Source organism: Lynx rufus, unplaced genomic scaffold (genome assembly GCF_022079265.1).
Source record: "Lynx rufus isolate CCGP_SWC_20201006 ecotype Redwood Valley unplaced genomic scaffold, mLynRuf1.p SCAF_7, whole genome shotgun sequence".
NCBI lineage: Eukaryota > Metazoa > Chordata > Mammalia > Carnivora > Felidae > Lynx > Lynx rufus.
In genome coordinates this window covers 17,188,591-17,206,028 of record NW_025814889.1, presented here as the reverse complement: position 1 = coordinate 17,206,028, position 17,438 = coordinate 17,188,591, and the positions used below count along the sequence as shown (strand labels likewise).

At 39.3% G+C, this 17,438-nt stretch overlaps 1 protein-coding gene and 1 non-coding gene across 3 annotated transcripts in view; both read left to right on the top strand.

Annotated features, from left to right (window-relative positions):
* Positions 1-17,438, top strand: part of NSUN6 (NOP2/Sun RNA methyltransferase 6) — a 61,283-nt gene that overhangs the window by 29,059 nt on the left and 14,786 nt on the right. For both annotated transcript variants that reach the window (XM_047064997.1, XM_047064998.1), the window contains 2 exons: positions 4,321-4,440; positions 10,266-10,410. In XM_047064997.1, coding sequence (XP_046920953.1) covers positions 4,321-4,440; positions 10,266-10,410 — 265 coding nt within the window. The remainder of the gene's footprint in view (positions 1-4,320; positions 4,441-10,265; positions 10,411-17,438) is intronic.
* On the top strand, positions 11,171-11,359 carry LOC124502828 (U2 spliceosomal RNA). Its single transcript, XR_006960075.1, has one exon. It is a non-coding gene; the product is annotated as a U2 spliceosomal RNA (small nuclear RNA).

The window sequence follows — 17,438 nt, the reverse complement described above, 5'->3', positions numbered from 1 at the left end:
TTAATGTCTAAATAATGCATGCGTTGATATACGTATAAGTGTATTTGTAACTTTGAGATGCAGATGGTTTACTACTAACACATTTTTGTCAGGTGGTTATCAATTGCTGTGATATGACAGTTTATTTTGCCGTGTCCAGTTTATTGCATACTTTTGCAGACGGTAACTCTTTTGATTTGTTACAGTTCATTGGTTAGGTGGTATTATTGTTACTACTCCCAATATGTAATGAAGATACTGAGTATCAGATCTGTTAGGTTTCTTGGACAAGGTCATATACAGTTCATAATTAGTAATGTCTGAACCCTGACCTAAATGCACATGCCATTTACTTTCTGCTCTGCCCAGTATTTAATCAAAAGACATAAACCCAAAGGTTATTTCTAATGGGAACAAACAGGAAAACAGATTTATGTGTATTATCTGATTCTACAATAGTGATGGTGTAACACATAGGATATATAACTTACTATATAGTTACACGCTATTATTCAAATTCTTCTTTGGTAATCTGTGCCAGCCCCCCGCCCCCTGCCTTTGTTTTAAAATTTGGAGTTGCGCTAGGTGCTTGGAATATATTACCACAAGCATTAACTGGCTTACAACTTAAGACAGCTGATACTGAACACATTATTGAATGATGTTCAATAACCATTTAACTTGTGACACAAGGTAGTTCATAGGATGACTGGCTGAAGAAATTTACACCTTGAAGAAATCATATTTCATAAGCATAAGAGTTTGGCAACTGGTAGCCTTTGTCTACCTACTTGGTGAGGTTAGTTTATAGAATGGGTGGAATTATAGAGCTGCTGAAAAATTCCTGGGGAAATTTGTGGGGTTCTCTTTCGCTTTCTCTTTCCCGCTTTTGGATACCTCTTGGCCTTGGCATTATCCCCAAATCTATATTATTTGTTACTTCTAACAGCTAATGCAAAAGCTTTGCATTGGAGACTTTGTTTTGCTGGGGTATGTGTATGTGTAAGGGGCTATTGATAACTGATTATTTTTCATTTTAGCACTCGAAGTTGTATACTAGAATATACTTTTCAGAGTTAATTGGAGTGTTGTATACAATCATTAAAACTACAACTGTGTAATACCATTTGGCTTTTCACAGTCAAAAGGGAACTTTTGAATTGCTTAAACACAGTCCACAGAATCTCAAAATAATCTTAGATGTCCTTCACATTTGAAATAATTGTCAGTTAAAAGTTTAGCAGTTAAATACTTACAAGAACTGCTTTCAGCTATATTCTAGTAACATTTTAGTTTAACTGGAATAAAACATAGTGCCTGAAACTTAATTTTCTCATTGCCTTGTTCCTTGTAAATAACTAATTTAAGAGCCAGATGAGGTTGGACAACCTAAGGAGCTTTTAAATAAATACTACTGCCTGGGCACTAGCACCAGAATTGGTTTTAGTTGGTCTGACTGGGGTGGGGCCTGGGTCAGGACGATTAAAAGCTCTCCCATGCAATTCTCATGTGCAGTTAAGGTTGAGAATCACTATAGCATAGCAATGGGGTGCATCTGGCTGCACGTTAGAGTCACTTGGGGCAGTGTTGAAAACACTGATGCCTAAGCCCTATTGCCAGAAATTCTGGTTTCACTATTCTAGATCAGGACTAAACCTTTTTGAAAAACTCACTAGGTGATTCTCTTGTGTAGCTAGGATTGGGATATACTGTAGAGAAAGGTAGTAGACTAAATTATTTTAAGAAAAGTTTGTCATTATTTAAATATTTAATGAAGCCTTTTCATTTGGACTGTTTGATAATTTCAATTTATTGCATGGCCAGAAGGTTCTTAATGTATTATTTATGTTTGATTGCAGATTTCTGTCATTTTTGACCAATACATTAATGTTATTAGGAGACAAGTATAACCAGTTGTCTTCAGATAAGGAATCACCAAATCTCTAGTAGCCACATACATGTTTTAGTGTTTTCATATTGGAGTTCAATTTTTAAATATTTTTGGAATAAATTAGACCATTGAAGAGAAAATCTGTAACAGGTTAAGCTGTTTTTAGTGTTTAATGTGGAGGGACTGCTCTTCAGATGCCTGAATGATTTGCATTGATTTTAATGCTTCCTGTTTCCATAGGGGGAGTACTTGCTCATTTGTGTCTGCTTTCTCACCTTGATTTTCTGTTTTCAAGTGGTAATCTTTGATTCACTTGAGAGCATTGTAACCTTCTCCCAGTTCTTGAGAACATACTAATGGATACAATTCCCGTGTGAGAACGAATGGACACCTTTAAACTTTAAATAGCTCTGTGCTTGCCAAGTAATTTAAAAACTGCATTACTTTAAAGAAAATGCATTACTTTGTAATATTCTAGCTTTTAAACAATATTTATTTATTTTGAGAGGGAGAGAGCATGTGTGCATGAGTGGGGGAGGGGCAGAGAGAGAGGAGAGAGAATTCCAAGCAGGAGAGAGAATTCCAAGCAGGCTCCGTGCTGTCGGCGCAGAGCCCAATGCAGGGCTTGAACTTGTGAACCATGAGCTCATGACCTGAGCTGAAATCAAGAATCAGATGCTTAACCGACTGAGCCATCGAGGTGCCCCAGTATTTCTATTTTATTTGAGGCAAACTGTTATCCTAGAGTAGCAGTCCTTATGTGATCAATACTAATAATCAGGTAAGGTATAACTTACTGCAGTATAATTTACTACTGCGGTATCTGAGTTGTCCAGCCTCATAATACATTTCTGGGTGCCAATCAGAAACAATAAGATTTTTTTTACATTTTACTTTTCTCCTACAGAAATGTGGTCATTGTGGGGAGATAGGAACCCAAATGTCTTTGACTGGCATTAGCATAAAACTAGAATTCTTAAGTGGGCATTAGATGGTGAAGCACCTGAAGTTGCAAAATTTTATACATTTCCTTAGAAAAAAACCTAGAGCTTTCTTACATTTCTAAAAGGGCTTTGACCTTCAAAATGTTGAGAATTGTTGGGGCACCTGGGTGGTTCAGTCAGTTAAGTATCTGACTTTGGCTCAGGTCATGATGCTCACGGTTCATGAGTTCGAGCCCCACATCAGGCTCTGTGCTCAGAGCACAGAGCCTGCTTGGGATTCTCTCTCACCCTCTCTCTCTGCCCCTCCCCTGCTCTCTTTCTCTCTCAAAATAAATAAACTTAAAAAAATATTGAATTGTTGAGAAAAAAACATGATTTGCTAAATTGATTAGGGAAATTCATCTGTGCATGTGTGTCTTGCGTGTGAAGGTCCTATGAGATCATAGGATAATCTAGGAAATTGTGAATTTCCTGACACTAGTATTTTTACAGAAACCATATTTTGGTGGAGGATGCTGTACTGGACTGCCTCCAAAGATGTGTTTATGTTCTGTGATTCTTAATTTTAAAATGATTTAGAATCATTAGGGGCATCTGGGTGGCTCAGTTGGTTAAGCATCCCCACTCTTGTTCTCAGCTTAGGTCTTGATCTCAAGGTTGTGAGTTCAAGCCCTGCACTGGGCTATATGCTGGGCTCTGCGCTGGGTATGGAGGCTACTTTAAAAAATGGGGCGCCTGGGTGGCTCAGTTGGTTGGGCGTCCGACTTCAGCTCAGGTCACGATCTCACGGTCCATGAGTTCGAGCCCCGCATCGGGCTCTGGGCTGATGGCTCAGAGCCTGGAGCCTGCTTCCGATTCTGTGTCTCCCTCTCTCTCTGCCCCTCCCCCGTTCATGCTCTGTCTCTGTCTGTCTCAAAAATAAATAAACGTTAGGGGCGCCTGGGTGGCGCAGTCGGTTAAGCGTCCGACTTCAGCCAGGTCACGATCTCGCAGTCCGTGAGTTCGAGCCCCGCGTCAGGCTCTGGGCTGATGGCTCGGAGCCTGGAGCCTGTTTCTGATTCTGTGTCTGCCTCTCTCTCTGCCCCTCCCCCGTTCATGCTCTGTCTCTCTCTGTCCCAAAAATAACGTTGGAAAAAAAAAAATTAAAAAATAAATAAATAAATAAATAAATAAATAAACGTTAAAAAAAAATTAAAAAAAAAATTAAAAAAAAAAAAAAGGATTTAGAGGGGCACCTGGGTGGCTCAGTTGGTTGGTTAAGTGTCTGACTTCAGCTCTGGTCATGATCTCAGGGTTTGTGAGTTCCAGCCCTGCGCTGGGCTCTGTGCTGACAGCTCAAAGCCTGGATCCTGCTTCGGATCCTGTGTCTCCCCTGTCTCTGCCCCTCCTCCCATGCTCATCCTCTGTCTCTCAATAATAAATGAATGTTAAAAAATTAAAATAATAAAATAATAATTAAAAAAAATTTAGAGTCATTGGTAATTGATTTTTTGTTTTCCCTTATAGAATTTGCCATCTGCCGTCGTAACTCATGTTCTGGATCCTCAACCTGGAGAGAAGATTCTAGATTTGTGTGCAGCACCCGGAGGCAAAACTACACACATTGCAGCATTAATGCGTGATCAGGTAAGACTGTCTTCACAGCAAACACTACTCTCAACATATTACGTATTTCAGTGTTGAAAGTAGCACTACATATAACTTAGGAAACATGCAGACATTTATAATCTGAATTATTTTAGATTCATCCAAAGTGAAGACTCTTCACTGATGGGATTCATCACATGTTGAGTGTAGTATATAATTATCATTTGTAAACACCATTTGAAGATCTTCTTAAATCCCAAATTTGCTAGTACATTTGTAAAGTAGAAGTCTTCTTCATAAATATACATTTAAATGAAACATTGAAGAGATTTTTTATGTTCTTAAGTATAAGACTTGATACTTTTTAAACTATTCAATTTTGCCACTAAGAGTTAATTTGACTGCACATTACTGCAGTATCGAATTATACATCCACCCATACATATGTACTTATATGATACACGTCAAACACATCTTGAGACTTATAAAAGCTGTATGATCTGTCTTAATTACAAAGCTTGGTTTATTGTCACAAGATAGAGTAAGTCGTGGATAACTTTATCTCACATTTTACCGCCTCTACCTCCGTGTGTATGTATTTGACAGTATGTTTTCTTTCATTATGGGTTAGTCTTACCTGTTTAGTACTCAGTGTGACCTTGTAACCATTCTATACTGCAATTGCAGTACTTCAGCTCAAGAGGATACGGCTGGCTGATGCCATCTTTCTTCTTATTTCAAATTCCATACAATTAAGTGGTTCCTAAAATACTGAGACATGCTAGTGTCTTCACTTACTTTGATCTGAAGTCAGATTTTAATTGATTGTTCGGTTGATTAAACAGATACTTAATTAGTACTTCCATGTGCCAGGGACTGGGCGTGTAGCAATAAACCACAGTGACCAAAATCACCTTCTTCATGTAGCTTGCATTCTAGTTGCGAGGAGACAGATACTAAACTAAATGAATACAGGGTCTGGCATATGTGATTGCGATAAGGGCTATGGTGAAAAGTGAAGGAAGGTGAGGGGAATTGGGGTTTGAAGGACGGTGGGGAGGGAGATCCACACTGGGAAGGCGCTTCTGAGGAAAGACTTGGAGGTGCTGAGCAATGTGGAGGTCTGTGGAACGCGTGTTTTAGTGAGAGGAAACAGCAAGTGCAAGTGTGCCGAGGCTGGAGGGCACCAGACTTGTTTGAGGAGCCTCTGCAGTTTGCTGAGGAGGACGGGTAGAGAAAGAGCAGTCAGAGAGGGAGGGCTCAGGGGAGGACGTTTGGGTAGAGCAGCTTGCAGGGTGTGTCAGGACTTCACCTGCACTCGAGTGATGGGAAGTCGTGGGAGGTTTTGAAGAGAGAGTGGCATAAGCCTTACTATTTCAAGTATCGTTTTGGCCACTGCATTGAAGAGAAGCTGTAAGAGGGCAAGGGTGACCAGTTAGGAGACCGTAATTCAGGGAAGCGTCATGGAGGCGGAAAGTTCTGGAGTGGTTTTTAAGGTGAGGTTGTAAGGAGCTGCAGACGCACTGGAAGTGGGCTGTGGACATGAGAAAATAATGGAGGGTGACTCCTCCAGATTTGGGCCTGAGGAAATGGAGAGAGCGAGCTAGGTGGGGGTGACTGGGAGGAGCAAGTTCTGCAGGGAAAAGTCAGAATTGAGTTTTGGAGATAATAAAGTGAAGTGTCTGTCAGACATCCAGAGGATGATGTTGAGCAGGCAATTGGGTATTTGAGCCGGGAGTTCAGGAGAGAGGCCTGGACTGGAAATAAAACTTTGGATTGGAAATGTAAACATATACGGAATAGAGATTTGGACCTCATCAGCATATAGATAATGCGTAAAGGCATAAAACTAGCGTGGGTGGCAGTAGAGAGTAGAAGAGGCCAGAAGACTGAGCTGCCTGGCTCCCATGTGCCAACATTCAGAAGCTGGGAGAAGGAGAAGGAGTGGCCAGCTATGTCAGAGGGAAACCAGAGGAGTGTGCTACCCTGGAAACTAGGTGAAGGAAAGCAGTGAAAGGTAATGGAGAGATCAACTGTGTCACATGTTGTTGCCGGGCCCGTAAAAGGAGGACTAAGACGTACCAGTGGACTTAGCACCACGTAGGTGATGGGTGAGCTTCTCATGAGCAGTTTTGGTGAGTGGAAATGCTTGCTTGGATTGAGAATGAGAAGAATCTGAAAAAGTGAATCAAAACAGCTCCTTGGGTCGTGGTGAGGGTAGTTATTTGTACAAGAATGCAGTGAAGGGGCGCCTGGGTGGCTCCGTCGGTTGGGCGTCCGACTTCGGCTCAGGTCATGATCTCGCACTTTGTGAGTTCGAGCCCCTCGTCGGGCTCTGTGCTGACCTCTTGCTCAGCTGGAGCCTGCTTCGGATTGTGTGTCTCCCTCTCTCTCTGTCCTCCCCTGTTCATGCTCTGTCTCTCTCTCTCTCTCTCTCTCTCTTAAAAATAAACATTAAAAAAAAAAGAATGCAGTGAAATGGGGCAGTAGTGAGAGGTGAACTCAGGGAATACTTTTTTTAGGATGAGAGAAATGATAATGTTTATATGCTAATGAGAGATGCATTCAAAGGGGAAACATGTAACACCAGCGAAAGCAGGGAAAATTCCTGGACAGTATCTTTGAGGAGGTGACATGGGCTAGGATTTGATGCACAAGTGGCTTTAGTTGGTAGCCTGTGACAGTTTATCCCATGGAAATAAGAAGGGAGGCTGAGTACATAGGTGCAGCTGTTGGTGGGCTGGTCAGTGTGGGAGGACCTGGATGGTCTCTTCTGATCATTTCGCTTTTCTCGGTGAAATAGGAAGCAAGGTCATCAGATGAAAATGGGGATGGGGAAGGAGGCGGTAAGAGCTAGGAGGTTGGAAATACCAGTCCAGGAAGTGGAAATGAGGACGGGTGTCAACACGCCGTAGGAATCCAGTTAGCACTGTGGGCTCCCTGAAGACATGAATTTGAGGCAGGATTAGTTGGGATAATGATGGGCTTTTTTTTTTTTTTAAGCTTCCTGGGGGTAGACAGGAGGTTGGTGAAGAATGGAGCTTAATCACAGCAGCATTTTTGCCATGCTTACATCTAAGACACAAAAGCATGTGTAGAAGAGAGTGATTTGATGTCACATGGAATCTAAGCTGGGTGAGGAGCACAGCCAGGACAGTAAAAGACTGAGGCAGTGTGGATCCATTCTTGATTTTCTGAATTAGCTCACATTTCTTCAGTGGGAGGATTTCTTCGGCACCTAGAAAACTCAACAATTTTTGTCACAGTACTAATTTATAAATAAAAACTTACCTACCTGAGGTGTGAGACTTTCTGGCATAGAAATACACGTCCGTAAGGCTTACCAAAGCCCTTCTGCTCTAGCTGATTTACTTCATAGAAGTAATATTTGCCCACTCCCCAAAGTGCCAGGTGTTGGACTTTGCCAGGTGATCTTTTTTGATCTGTATTTGATGGTTTTTAGGATGCTTAAGCGATTTACAAGCAATCTTGCACAGAAAATAATAGGAACATTTACTGTGTCAAGGTGAAATTGTAACTTTTCCCTTTCATTAGTGCAAATCATTTTATCCAAAGACTTCTGATGAAAATTCACATTGCTTGCATATTAGTATATAATACTGTCGTAACTTCTGAAACATTCACTGTGTCACAGAGGGATAAAACATGTATAAATTTATATATATATATTTTTTTTAATTTTTTTAACGTTTATTTATTTTTGAGACAGAGAGAGACAGAGCATGAATGGGGGAGGGTCAGAGAGAGAGGGAGACACAGAATCTGAAACAGGCTCCAGGCTCTGAGCGGTCAGCACAGAGCCCGACACGGGGCTCGAACTCACGGACCGTGAGATCATGACCTGAGCCGAAGTCGGACGCTTAACCAACTGAGCCACCCAGGCGCCCCTAAATTTATATTTTTAATAATTACACTGAAAGGTTAAAATCTGTCTCTGCACTGTATGTGTGTATCTACAAACACTATATATAGGCACTGTATATATACATACTGCGTGTGTATATGTATGCCTTCTGTACACAGGTACCCTACACACACAGACACACTTGTGGTAACACTAGTATAACCTCAGTGAGTGGCCTTAAGGTAAGTAAGGAAGAAAAGGATACTTGTTTAAATTTTGTGGAATTAATACTCTGGGTTCATTAGAGGAGATATACTTGCCTGTTTACTTATATTCTTGTTTATCCAAAAAGAATTTAAAGTGGTAACAGTAAAAACTTTAAGGAAAAATGCATTAAATATCACCAGAGTGTAAAATGCAGAACAAGATTCATTTTATGGGGTTGTGGTGTGTAAATGCAGATCCTTTTTTAGATTCCTTGAAATCTTAATTGTGAAGATAATGATATGCCTTGAAGAAGTAATCATAATCCCCCCCCCTTAATTTATGGTATATGATATTTATTGTGTTGGCTTAGAAGTATTTATTCACAGATATTTTATGTTCTCTAATAAGAAGTCATTTCAGAGAGAATCTGGGTATTTTAAGTGTGTCCATGTTTTGTTGTTCCGTTTTCTAGTGTGTAAAAACAACCACAAAAACCTTAGCAGCCTACGACTAAACATTTATTCAGCTCAGGAGTCTGGGATTCAGTTGATCCCTGCAGGGCTTGCTTGTGCACTTGATCAGCTGCAGGCCAGCTAGGGGTTCCCATGGTCTTGGGTGGGCTCATTCACTTGAATTTGGCTGGTGTTGGCTTATCTAAAGTGACCTCAGCAGAGACCACTAGGGTACCCTGCTGCTGGTTCCTTTCTCTTATCTACCTGCTAGGGGGTAGTCAGGGGACTAGCCCAGCAGAGGGCAAACATTGAAGGTTGGGAGCACAGAGGGCAAAGCAGAGAGCAAAGCCACCTGTTCAAGTCCTTTCCACAGCTCTGTTTGTATCACATTTACTGTCCTCCCATTGGCTGATGCAAGTCCTATGGCTCAGCTCAAGTAGGAAAGGCAAGGGACTGCAAGGTGAGTGCCAAAGGGTGGGGGATATGTGGAGAGTTGAGTTGGAGTTAGGCAATTCCCCCATAGTGGGCCGCCAGCAGAAATGAACAACTTTGAATAGAAATATTTGAGCTTGCGTGAATTCCAGATTTTATTGCTGTTCTTGATGTGTTGTTATTTATTTTGATATTTAAGCAAGTTTTATGTGAGTATAGCCTCTAGTCTTGTACTTCTGTAAAAGTAGCCTTCACCCATCACCACAGTAATGCATTTGAAACTTATTCCAGTTGCTGTTGCTTACTTTTCCAGTTCAACTCTCTGGAAATGGTTTTCCTGTTTGTCAAAATATTAATAGGAAAACTGTGTCTACCACTAACCTGGTGTCACATTTAGGAACATCATCAGCAAGTATTCAGCATTGTTGTCTATGCATTAGATGCACATGTCATACAAGGATGTTGTATATAAAAAAAAAAGCAAGAAAAGACATTGAAGAGTTAATCTCACCATCTCTGCAATATCATTTCATAGCATATTTTTAAAACCATATGAATGTCACAAGGCATTTGTAGAAGTGTGGTATCATCCTCATTGACTTTTTTTATAAAACTGTTTATTTTAAGAGAGAGCGAGTGGGGTATGGCCAGAGAGAGAGGGAGAGAGAGAACCCCAAGCAGGCTCCATACCCAGCATGGAGAAGGATGCAGGGCTTGATCTCATGACCGTGAGACCATGCCCTGAGCCAAAAGCAACAGTCAGATGCTTAATGAAGTCACCTTTAAAACTAAGGGTGGTAGTAAAATAGAGAAGACCATAATTTTTGATCAGTTTTCCACAGTATTAATAGTTTTCATGACTGCTTTGGGTATATACCTTATTTTTATGTGTTTTGTTTGTTTTTTAGGGAGAAGTAATAGCACTGGATAAAATATCCAACAAAGTAGAAAAAATAAAACAGAATGCTTTATTGTTAGGGCTGAATTCCATCAAGGCATTTTGCTTTGATGGAACAAAGGCTCTTAAACTCGATATGGTTAAGGATGCTGAAGGTGAGTTAAATTTTGTCTTTATAGGCTTCTGTAATTGGCTTTTGGAAACAAATAGATTTTGCTATCATTGTTCTAGCCTTAAAATATCCATAAGTCCTCGAAACTGGCATGGATTTAAGCTATGTTGCCATAATAGATACCATTTTGCTTTTCATCTCATCCCTAAATTTCAGATTTTAATAATGTACAATCATATCCCCAAGACTTGGTCAAACCCTTTGGTCTTACTGTATTTGTCTTAATTTCATGTTGAATCTCAGAAAGCTTATTACCCTTTCAATTTTATGATTCTTGGGCTATTGTGTTTTCTTCATTTTTCTTGAGAGAATGGGGCTGTGGAGCTAGGAAGGAAGGAAAAACTGCCACATGTCTCGTTTTAGAACAAAATGTTGTATTAAGTCACTTGATAGCTCTGTTTCTTTGTTTGGATTTGATTTCATGAAGTACTCCAGAAACTTGCATATTTTAATGAACTAATTGGCATTCGTGTTCCCAAAATGTGCATCGATTAAAGATGCTACTTGATTGGGGCGCCTGGGTGGCGCAGTCGGTTAAGCGTCCGACTTCAGCCAGGTCACGATCTCGCGGTCCGTGAGTTCGAGCCCCGCGTCAGGCTCTGGGCTGATGGCTCAGAGCCTGGAGCCTGTTTCCGATTCTGTGTCTCCCTCTCTCTCTGCCCCTCCCCCGTTCATGCTCTGTCTCTCTCTGTCCCAAAAATAAATAAACGTTGAAAAAAAAAAAAAAAGATGCTACTTGATTAATCACTTCTTGGCCTTTTGGCTAGGATCAAGTGTAGTACCTGCTCTTATCAGTTGAATATCTGCTATGTCCTCTCTCTGAGGACAATATATCACAAGATTTTGGCACCAGGAGATGGAACAGGAACTTGCTCCGTCCACTCCATGTATTGACCTGTGTTCCCAGTACTTCCAGGAATGGTGCACCTTTTTGAGGGAATGAAAATTGTCCAGGGGAAAAAAATCCTACCTGATTAAAGGTGACTTTTATTTTATTTTATTTTTAATGTTTATTTATTTATTTTGAGAGAGCACGTGAGCTGGGAAGGGGCAGAGAGAGAGAGAGAGAGAGAAAATCCTAAGCATACTCTGCACTGTCAGCGCAGAGCCGGAGGTGGGGCTTGATCTCACAGAATCGTGAGATCGTGACCTGAGCCGAAATAAAGAGTTGGATGCTTAACTGACTGCGCTACCCAGGTGCCCTTAAAGATGACTTTAAAAAACTGAGGCCATGGTTTTGATTCCCCACCCCTTATAGCCTCTAACGTTCCCATATATAAGCTGTTGTTTTTTTTTTTAAGAATGACTAGTAGACAATGGACAGCTCAATATAATCCATTACTGTTACTTTACTGAAATCATTGGTAGGTGACCAGTTTTTACATATCACTGAATAAAGTGATCATACTTATAAGCATAATAGGTTGAGATTAGGGTAAGAACAATCGAGATGTAGGGGTAGCCATTTTAGAGGTTAGTCTCCAGTGCTATAGCGGGACATGTATTAACTGACTTGGAATAGTTGATCACTGAGTTTTCACTCATTTACATCACTTTATTAGCTAATGGTCCTAGGTTGTCATCTTTAGGTATTTTTTGCATCAAGACTTGTTTCGTCACAGATACGGGATGGTAGTTTGATTTGGGGTATTAAAGCTAGAATGTCAGGCAAAAGACATCTGATGGAAAATGCATCAGTAATGTGAACATCACCATATCTTTGAGATTCCTGGAAAGTGAGGAGTTACTTTGTGATACCTACCTAATGTGTAATAAACCGCAGGGGAATAAACAAATGCAGCACATGGAACTCTTCCTAGAAAAATAGGGATTGTTCAGAGGAACAAGTTCTGGACTATCATTTGTCTTCTTACAGGGGTGGGAATAGGTCAGACTTAATTGCCTGATGACATGAGAACAGCATTTCATGGTCAGTTATTGTTAACCTAAAAGAGTTAGCCAGGGGATTTATATTAGGGTATAGGCTCACAGGCTGTATCAAAGAGACCCAGAATTCAATGGCTTAGAAAATATAAAAGCATTTTTTGTTTCTCTGTTTTCGTTGTTTATTTTGGTCTCACCTAGCAGAAGTGGTCATTCAGTCCTGGTAATGTCATCTCTGGGTCCAAGATACATGTTCTGGTTCTTTCAAGGGGAAGGGAAAGGATATCAGAATTCTTAGTAATGCATACTACAGCTGGCCAGATTAGTCATTTGATGATCAATTTAGCTGCAAGTGGGGGCTGGAAAATGTAGTCTTTAGCAGTGTAGCAGTGTGCCCAGTGCAAACCATGACTGTAGGAAAAGAGGATAATGGGCATTAAAGAACAGCTAGCAGTCTGACAAAGGCTTTGTAGTGCTAAGGTGGTGATGGTGACCATTTGCATTTATTCGTAAGATTTTTTAAATTTTTATTATTTTAGTTGACATAGTGTTACTAGTTTCAAGTATAATATAACAATTCTACAATTATGTACATTATTCTGTGCTCATCACAATTAAGTCACCATCTGTCATCATAAAATGTTCCTACATTATTAACTTTTTCTTTTTTAGCATTTATTCATTTTTTAAGAGACAGGGAGAGATAGAGTGTGAGCAGGGGAGGGGCAGAGAGAGGGAGGGAGACACAGAATCAGAGGCAGGCTCCAGGCTCTGAGCTGTCAGCCCAGAGCTCAAACCTACAAACCGCGAGATCATGACATAAGCTGAAGTCGGATACTTAAACCGACTGAGCCACTCAGGCCCCCAAATGTTGCATTATTGACTATATTCCCTACACTGTGGTTTTTTGTTTGTTTGTTTGTTTTGTTTTGTTTTGTTTTGTTTTGTTTTATCTCTGTGACTTACTCATTTTATAGCCAGAAGTTTGTACCTCTTAATTTCTTTCACTTATTTTGCCCATCAACTCACCCGCCTCCCTGCTGGCAACCACTGGTTTGTCCCCTGTATTTGAGTCTATTTCTGTTTGTTTATTTATTGTTTTGACATTCAGAGTCCACATATATGTGAAATCGTATGGTGTTTGTCTTTCTCTGTCTTATTTTACATACCCTCTAGATCCATCCATGTTGTTGTGAATGGCAAGATGCCTTTCATTTTTATGGTTGACTATTCCGTGTGTGTGTGTATACCACATCTCTGTCCATCTATCAGTAGACACTGGGAATTGCTTCCGTATATTGGCTGCTGTAACTAATGCTGCAGTAAATGTGGGGGCGCATATATTTTTCTGAATTCATGTTTTCATTTTCTTCAGGTAATTATCTAGTACTAGAATTACTGGATCATGTGGTATTTCTATTTTTAATTGTTTGAGGAATCTCCATACTGTTTTCCATAGCAGTTGTATTGATTTACATTCCCACCAACAGTGCAAAAGATTTCTCTTTTCTTTACATCCTTATATATTATTTCTTGTCTTTGACACTAGCCATTCTCACTGTTGTGTGAGGTGAGATCTTACTGTGGTTTTATTTTGCATTTCCCTGATGATTCGTGATGTTGAGCATCTTTTTGTGGGTCTGTTGGCCATCTGTATGTCATCTTTGAAAGAATGTCTTCAGGTCCTCTGCTCACTTTTTAATTGTATTCTTTGGGGTTTTTTTTGGTGCTGAGTTGTAGAAGTTCTGTGTGTATTTCAGATATTAACACCTTACAGATAGATATATCATTTGCAAAATCTTACATTCAGTAGGTTTGCCCTTTCATTTTGCTGGTGGTTTCCTTCACTGTGCATAAGCTTTTTATTTTGGTTTAGTTCCAATAGTTTATTTTTGCTTTTTTTTTTTCCCTTTACTGCAGAGACGTATCCATAAATATGTTGCTAAGGCTGATGCAAAGAGATGACTGCCTGTGTTTTCTTTTAGGAATTTTATGGCTTTAGGTCTCATATTTAGGTCCTTAATCCATTTTGAATTTATTTTTGTGTTTGATATGAGAAAGTGTACCAGTTCTACTCTTTGGCATGTAACTGTCCAGTTTTCCCAGAACCATTTATTGAAGAGACCATCTTTTCCCCACTCCCCATTGCATGTTCTTGCCTCCTTTTTTATTAATTAAGTGAACATAAAAGCATGGTTTTATTTCCAACCACTGTATCCTTTTCCATTGATCTTTTTTTGTGCCAGTACCATATTCTTCCAGGTTACTGTAGCTTTGTAGTGTATCTTGAAATCTGGAATTGTGATACCTCCAGCTTTCTTCTTCTTTTCCAAGATTGCTTTGGTATTTGGGGTCTTTGTGATTTCATACACATTCTAGTATTATCTGTACAAATTCTGTGAAAAGCACGGCAGTTATTTTGGTAGGGATTGCATTGAATCTGTAAATTTCTTTTGGTAATATGGGAATTTTAACAATATTCTTCCCATCCGCGAGTATGGCATATCTTTTTATATGTATTGTCTTCAGTTTCTTTCCTCAATGTCTTACAGTTTTCAGAGTATGGGTTTTCCCCTCGGTTGAATTTATTCCTAGGTATTTTATTCTTTTTGGTGTAGTTGTAAATGGGATTATTTTATTATTTTTCCTTCTCCGTATAGAAACACAATAGATTTCTCTGTATTAACTTTGCATTCTGTAACTTTACTGAATTCATTTATTCTAATTTTTTTTAATCTTTAGGGTTTTCTATATATAGTATCATGTCATCTGCAAAGAGTAACAGTTTTGTTTTCTCCTTACCATTTTGGATCCATTTTATTTCTTGTCTGATTGCTGTGGCTAGTACTTCCAGTAGTATGTTGACTAAAAGTGGTGAGAGTGGACATCCTTGTTTTATTCCTGATCTTAGAGGAAAAGCTTTCAGTTTTTTGCTATGGACTATGATATTGGCTATGTGTGCTTCATATATGGCCTTTATTATATTGAGGCATGTTTCTCCTAAACCCACTTTGTTGAGAGTTTTTATCACGAAGAGATGTTACATTTTGTCAGATACTTTTTTCTGCGTCTATTGAGATGATCCTATGGTTTTGTTTTTTTTTTTTAAGTTTATTTATTTTGAGAGAGAGAGAGAGCGCACGTGCACACGAGTTGGGGGGAGCAGAGAGAGAGAGAATTCCAAGCAGGCTCTGCACTGTCAGCACAGAGCCTGGTGTGGAGCTCTAACTCACGAACCATGAGATCATGACCTGAGTTGAAATCAAGAGTTGGATGCTTAAACCATCTGAGCCACCCAGGTGCCCAGTCCTGTGGTTTTCATCCTTCCTCTTGTTAATGCAATGTATCACGTTAGTATGTGAATGTTGAACCATCCTTGCATCCCTGAAATAAATTCTATTTGGTAGTGGTGAATGATCCTTTTCATGTATTGTTGAATTTGGTTTGCTAATGTTTTGAGGATTTTTGCACCTGTCTTTGTATCAGGGATATGGGCCTGCAGTTTTCTTTTTCTGTAGTGTCATTGTCTGCTTTTGGTATAAGGCTAATGATGGCTTGTTAGAATGCCTTTGGAAGTTTTTCTTCCTATTTTATTTTTTGAAATCGTTTGAGAATAGGTATTAACTCTTCTTTAAATGTTTGGTAGAATTCATCTTTGAAGCCATCTGGCCCTGGACTTGTGTTTGTTGGGAGTTTTTTGATTATTGATTTAATTTCACTACTAGTAACTGGTCTGTTCAAATTTTCTATTTCTTATTAAGTATTGGGAGATTGTATGTTTCTAGGAATTGATGCATTTCTTTTACGTTTTCCAGTTTGCGTATCATTTTTTTGTAGTGTTCTCTTAGAATCCTTTTTATTTCTGTGGTGCCAGTTATTTCTGCTCTTTTATTTCTGATTTTATTAGAGTTTTGATGAATCTGTATAAAGGTTTATTAATTTTGTTTATTCAATTATTGATCTTTACTGTTTTTTTTTAGTCTCAATTTATTTCTGCTCTAATCTTTTTATTTACTTCCCTCTAACTTTAAGCTTTGTTCTTTTTCCTTGTTTCTTTACTTATAAGGTCAGATTATGTGAGATTTTTCTGGTTTCTTGAGGTATACCTATATCACTGCAAACTTCTGTCTTAGAACTGCATTTGCTATGTCCCAAAATTTTGGACTGTTGCGTTTCCATTTTCATTTGTCTCCGGGTATTTTTTTTATTTCCTTTTTTATTTCATCATTGACCCATTGACTGATTAGTAGCATGTTGTTTCGCCACCATGTATTTGTGTTTTTTCTTGTTTCTGTTTTTTAAATAATTGCTTTCTAGTTTCATATTGTTGTGGTTGGAAAAGATAATTGATATGATTTCAGTGTTTTTTTAAAAAATTTTTTTTTCAACGTTTATTTATTTTTGGGACAGAGAGAGACAGAGCATGAACGGGGGAGGGGCAGAGAGAGAGGGAGACACAGAATCGGAAACAGGCTCCAGGCTCCGAGCCATCAGCCCAGAGCCCGACGCGGGGCTCGAACTCACGGACCGCGAGATCGTGACCTGGCTGAAGTCGGACGCTTAACCGACTGCGCCACCCAGGCGCCCCTATGATTTCAGTGTTTTTAAACTTAGTGAGGCTTGTTTTGTGGCCTGACACGTGATCCGCTTTGGAGAATATGCCATGTGCACTAGAAAAGGATGTGTGTTTTGCTCATTTTGGATGGAATGTTCTGTATCTGTTAGGTCCATTTGGTCTAATGTGTATTTCAAAGCCACTGTTTCCTTGTTGATTTTCTGTCTGGATATTTTATCAGTTGACGTAATTGAGGTGTTAAAGTCCACTGCTATTATTGTATATTAGTATTGTATTGTCATTCTATGTCTGTTAATATTTGCTTTATGTATTTAGGTGCTTCTATGTTGGGTGGATAGATATTTACAATTTTTATATCCTCTTGCTGGCTTGATCCCTTTATTATTATGTAATACCCTTATTTATCTCTTATTAGAATCTTTGTTTTAAAGTCTGTTTTGTTTGACATAGGTGTTTCTGCTTGGCTTTTTAATTTTTTGCTTCTGTTTGCACAGAATATCTTTTTCCATCCCTTCATTTTCAGTCTCTGTGTATCTTTAGGTCTGAAACAA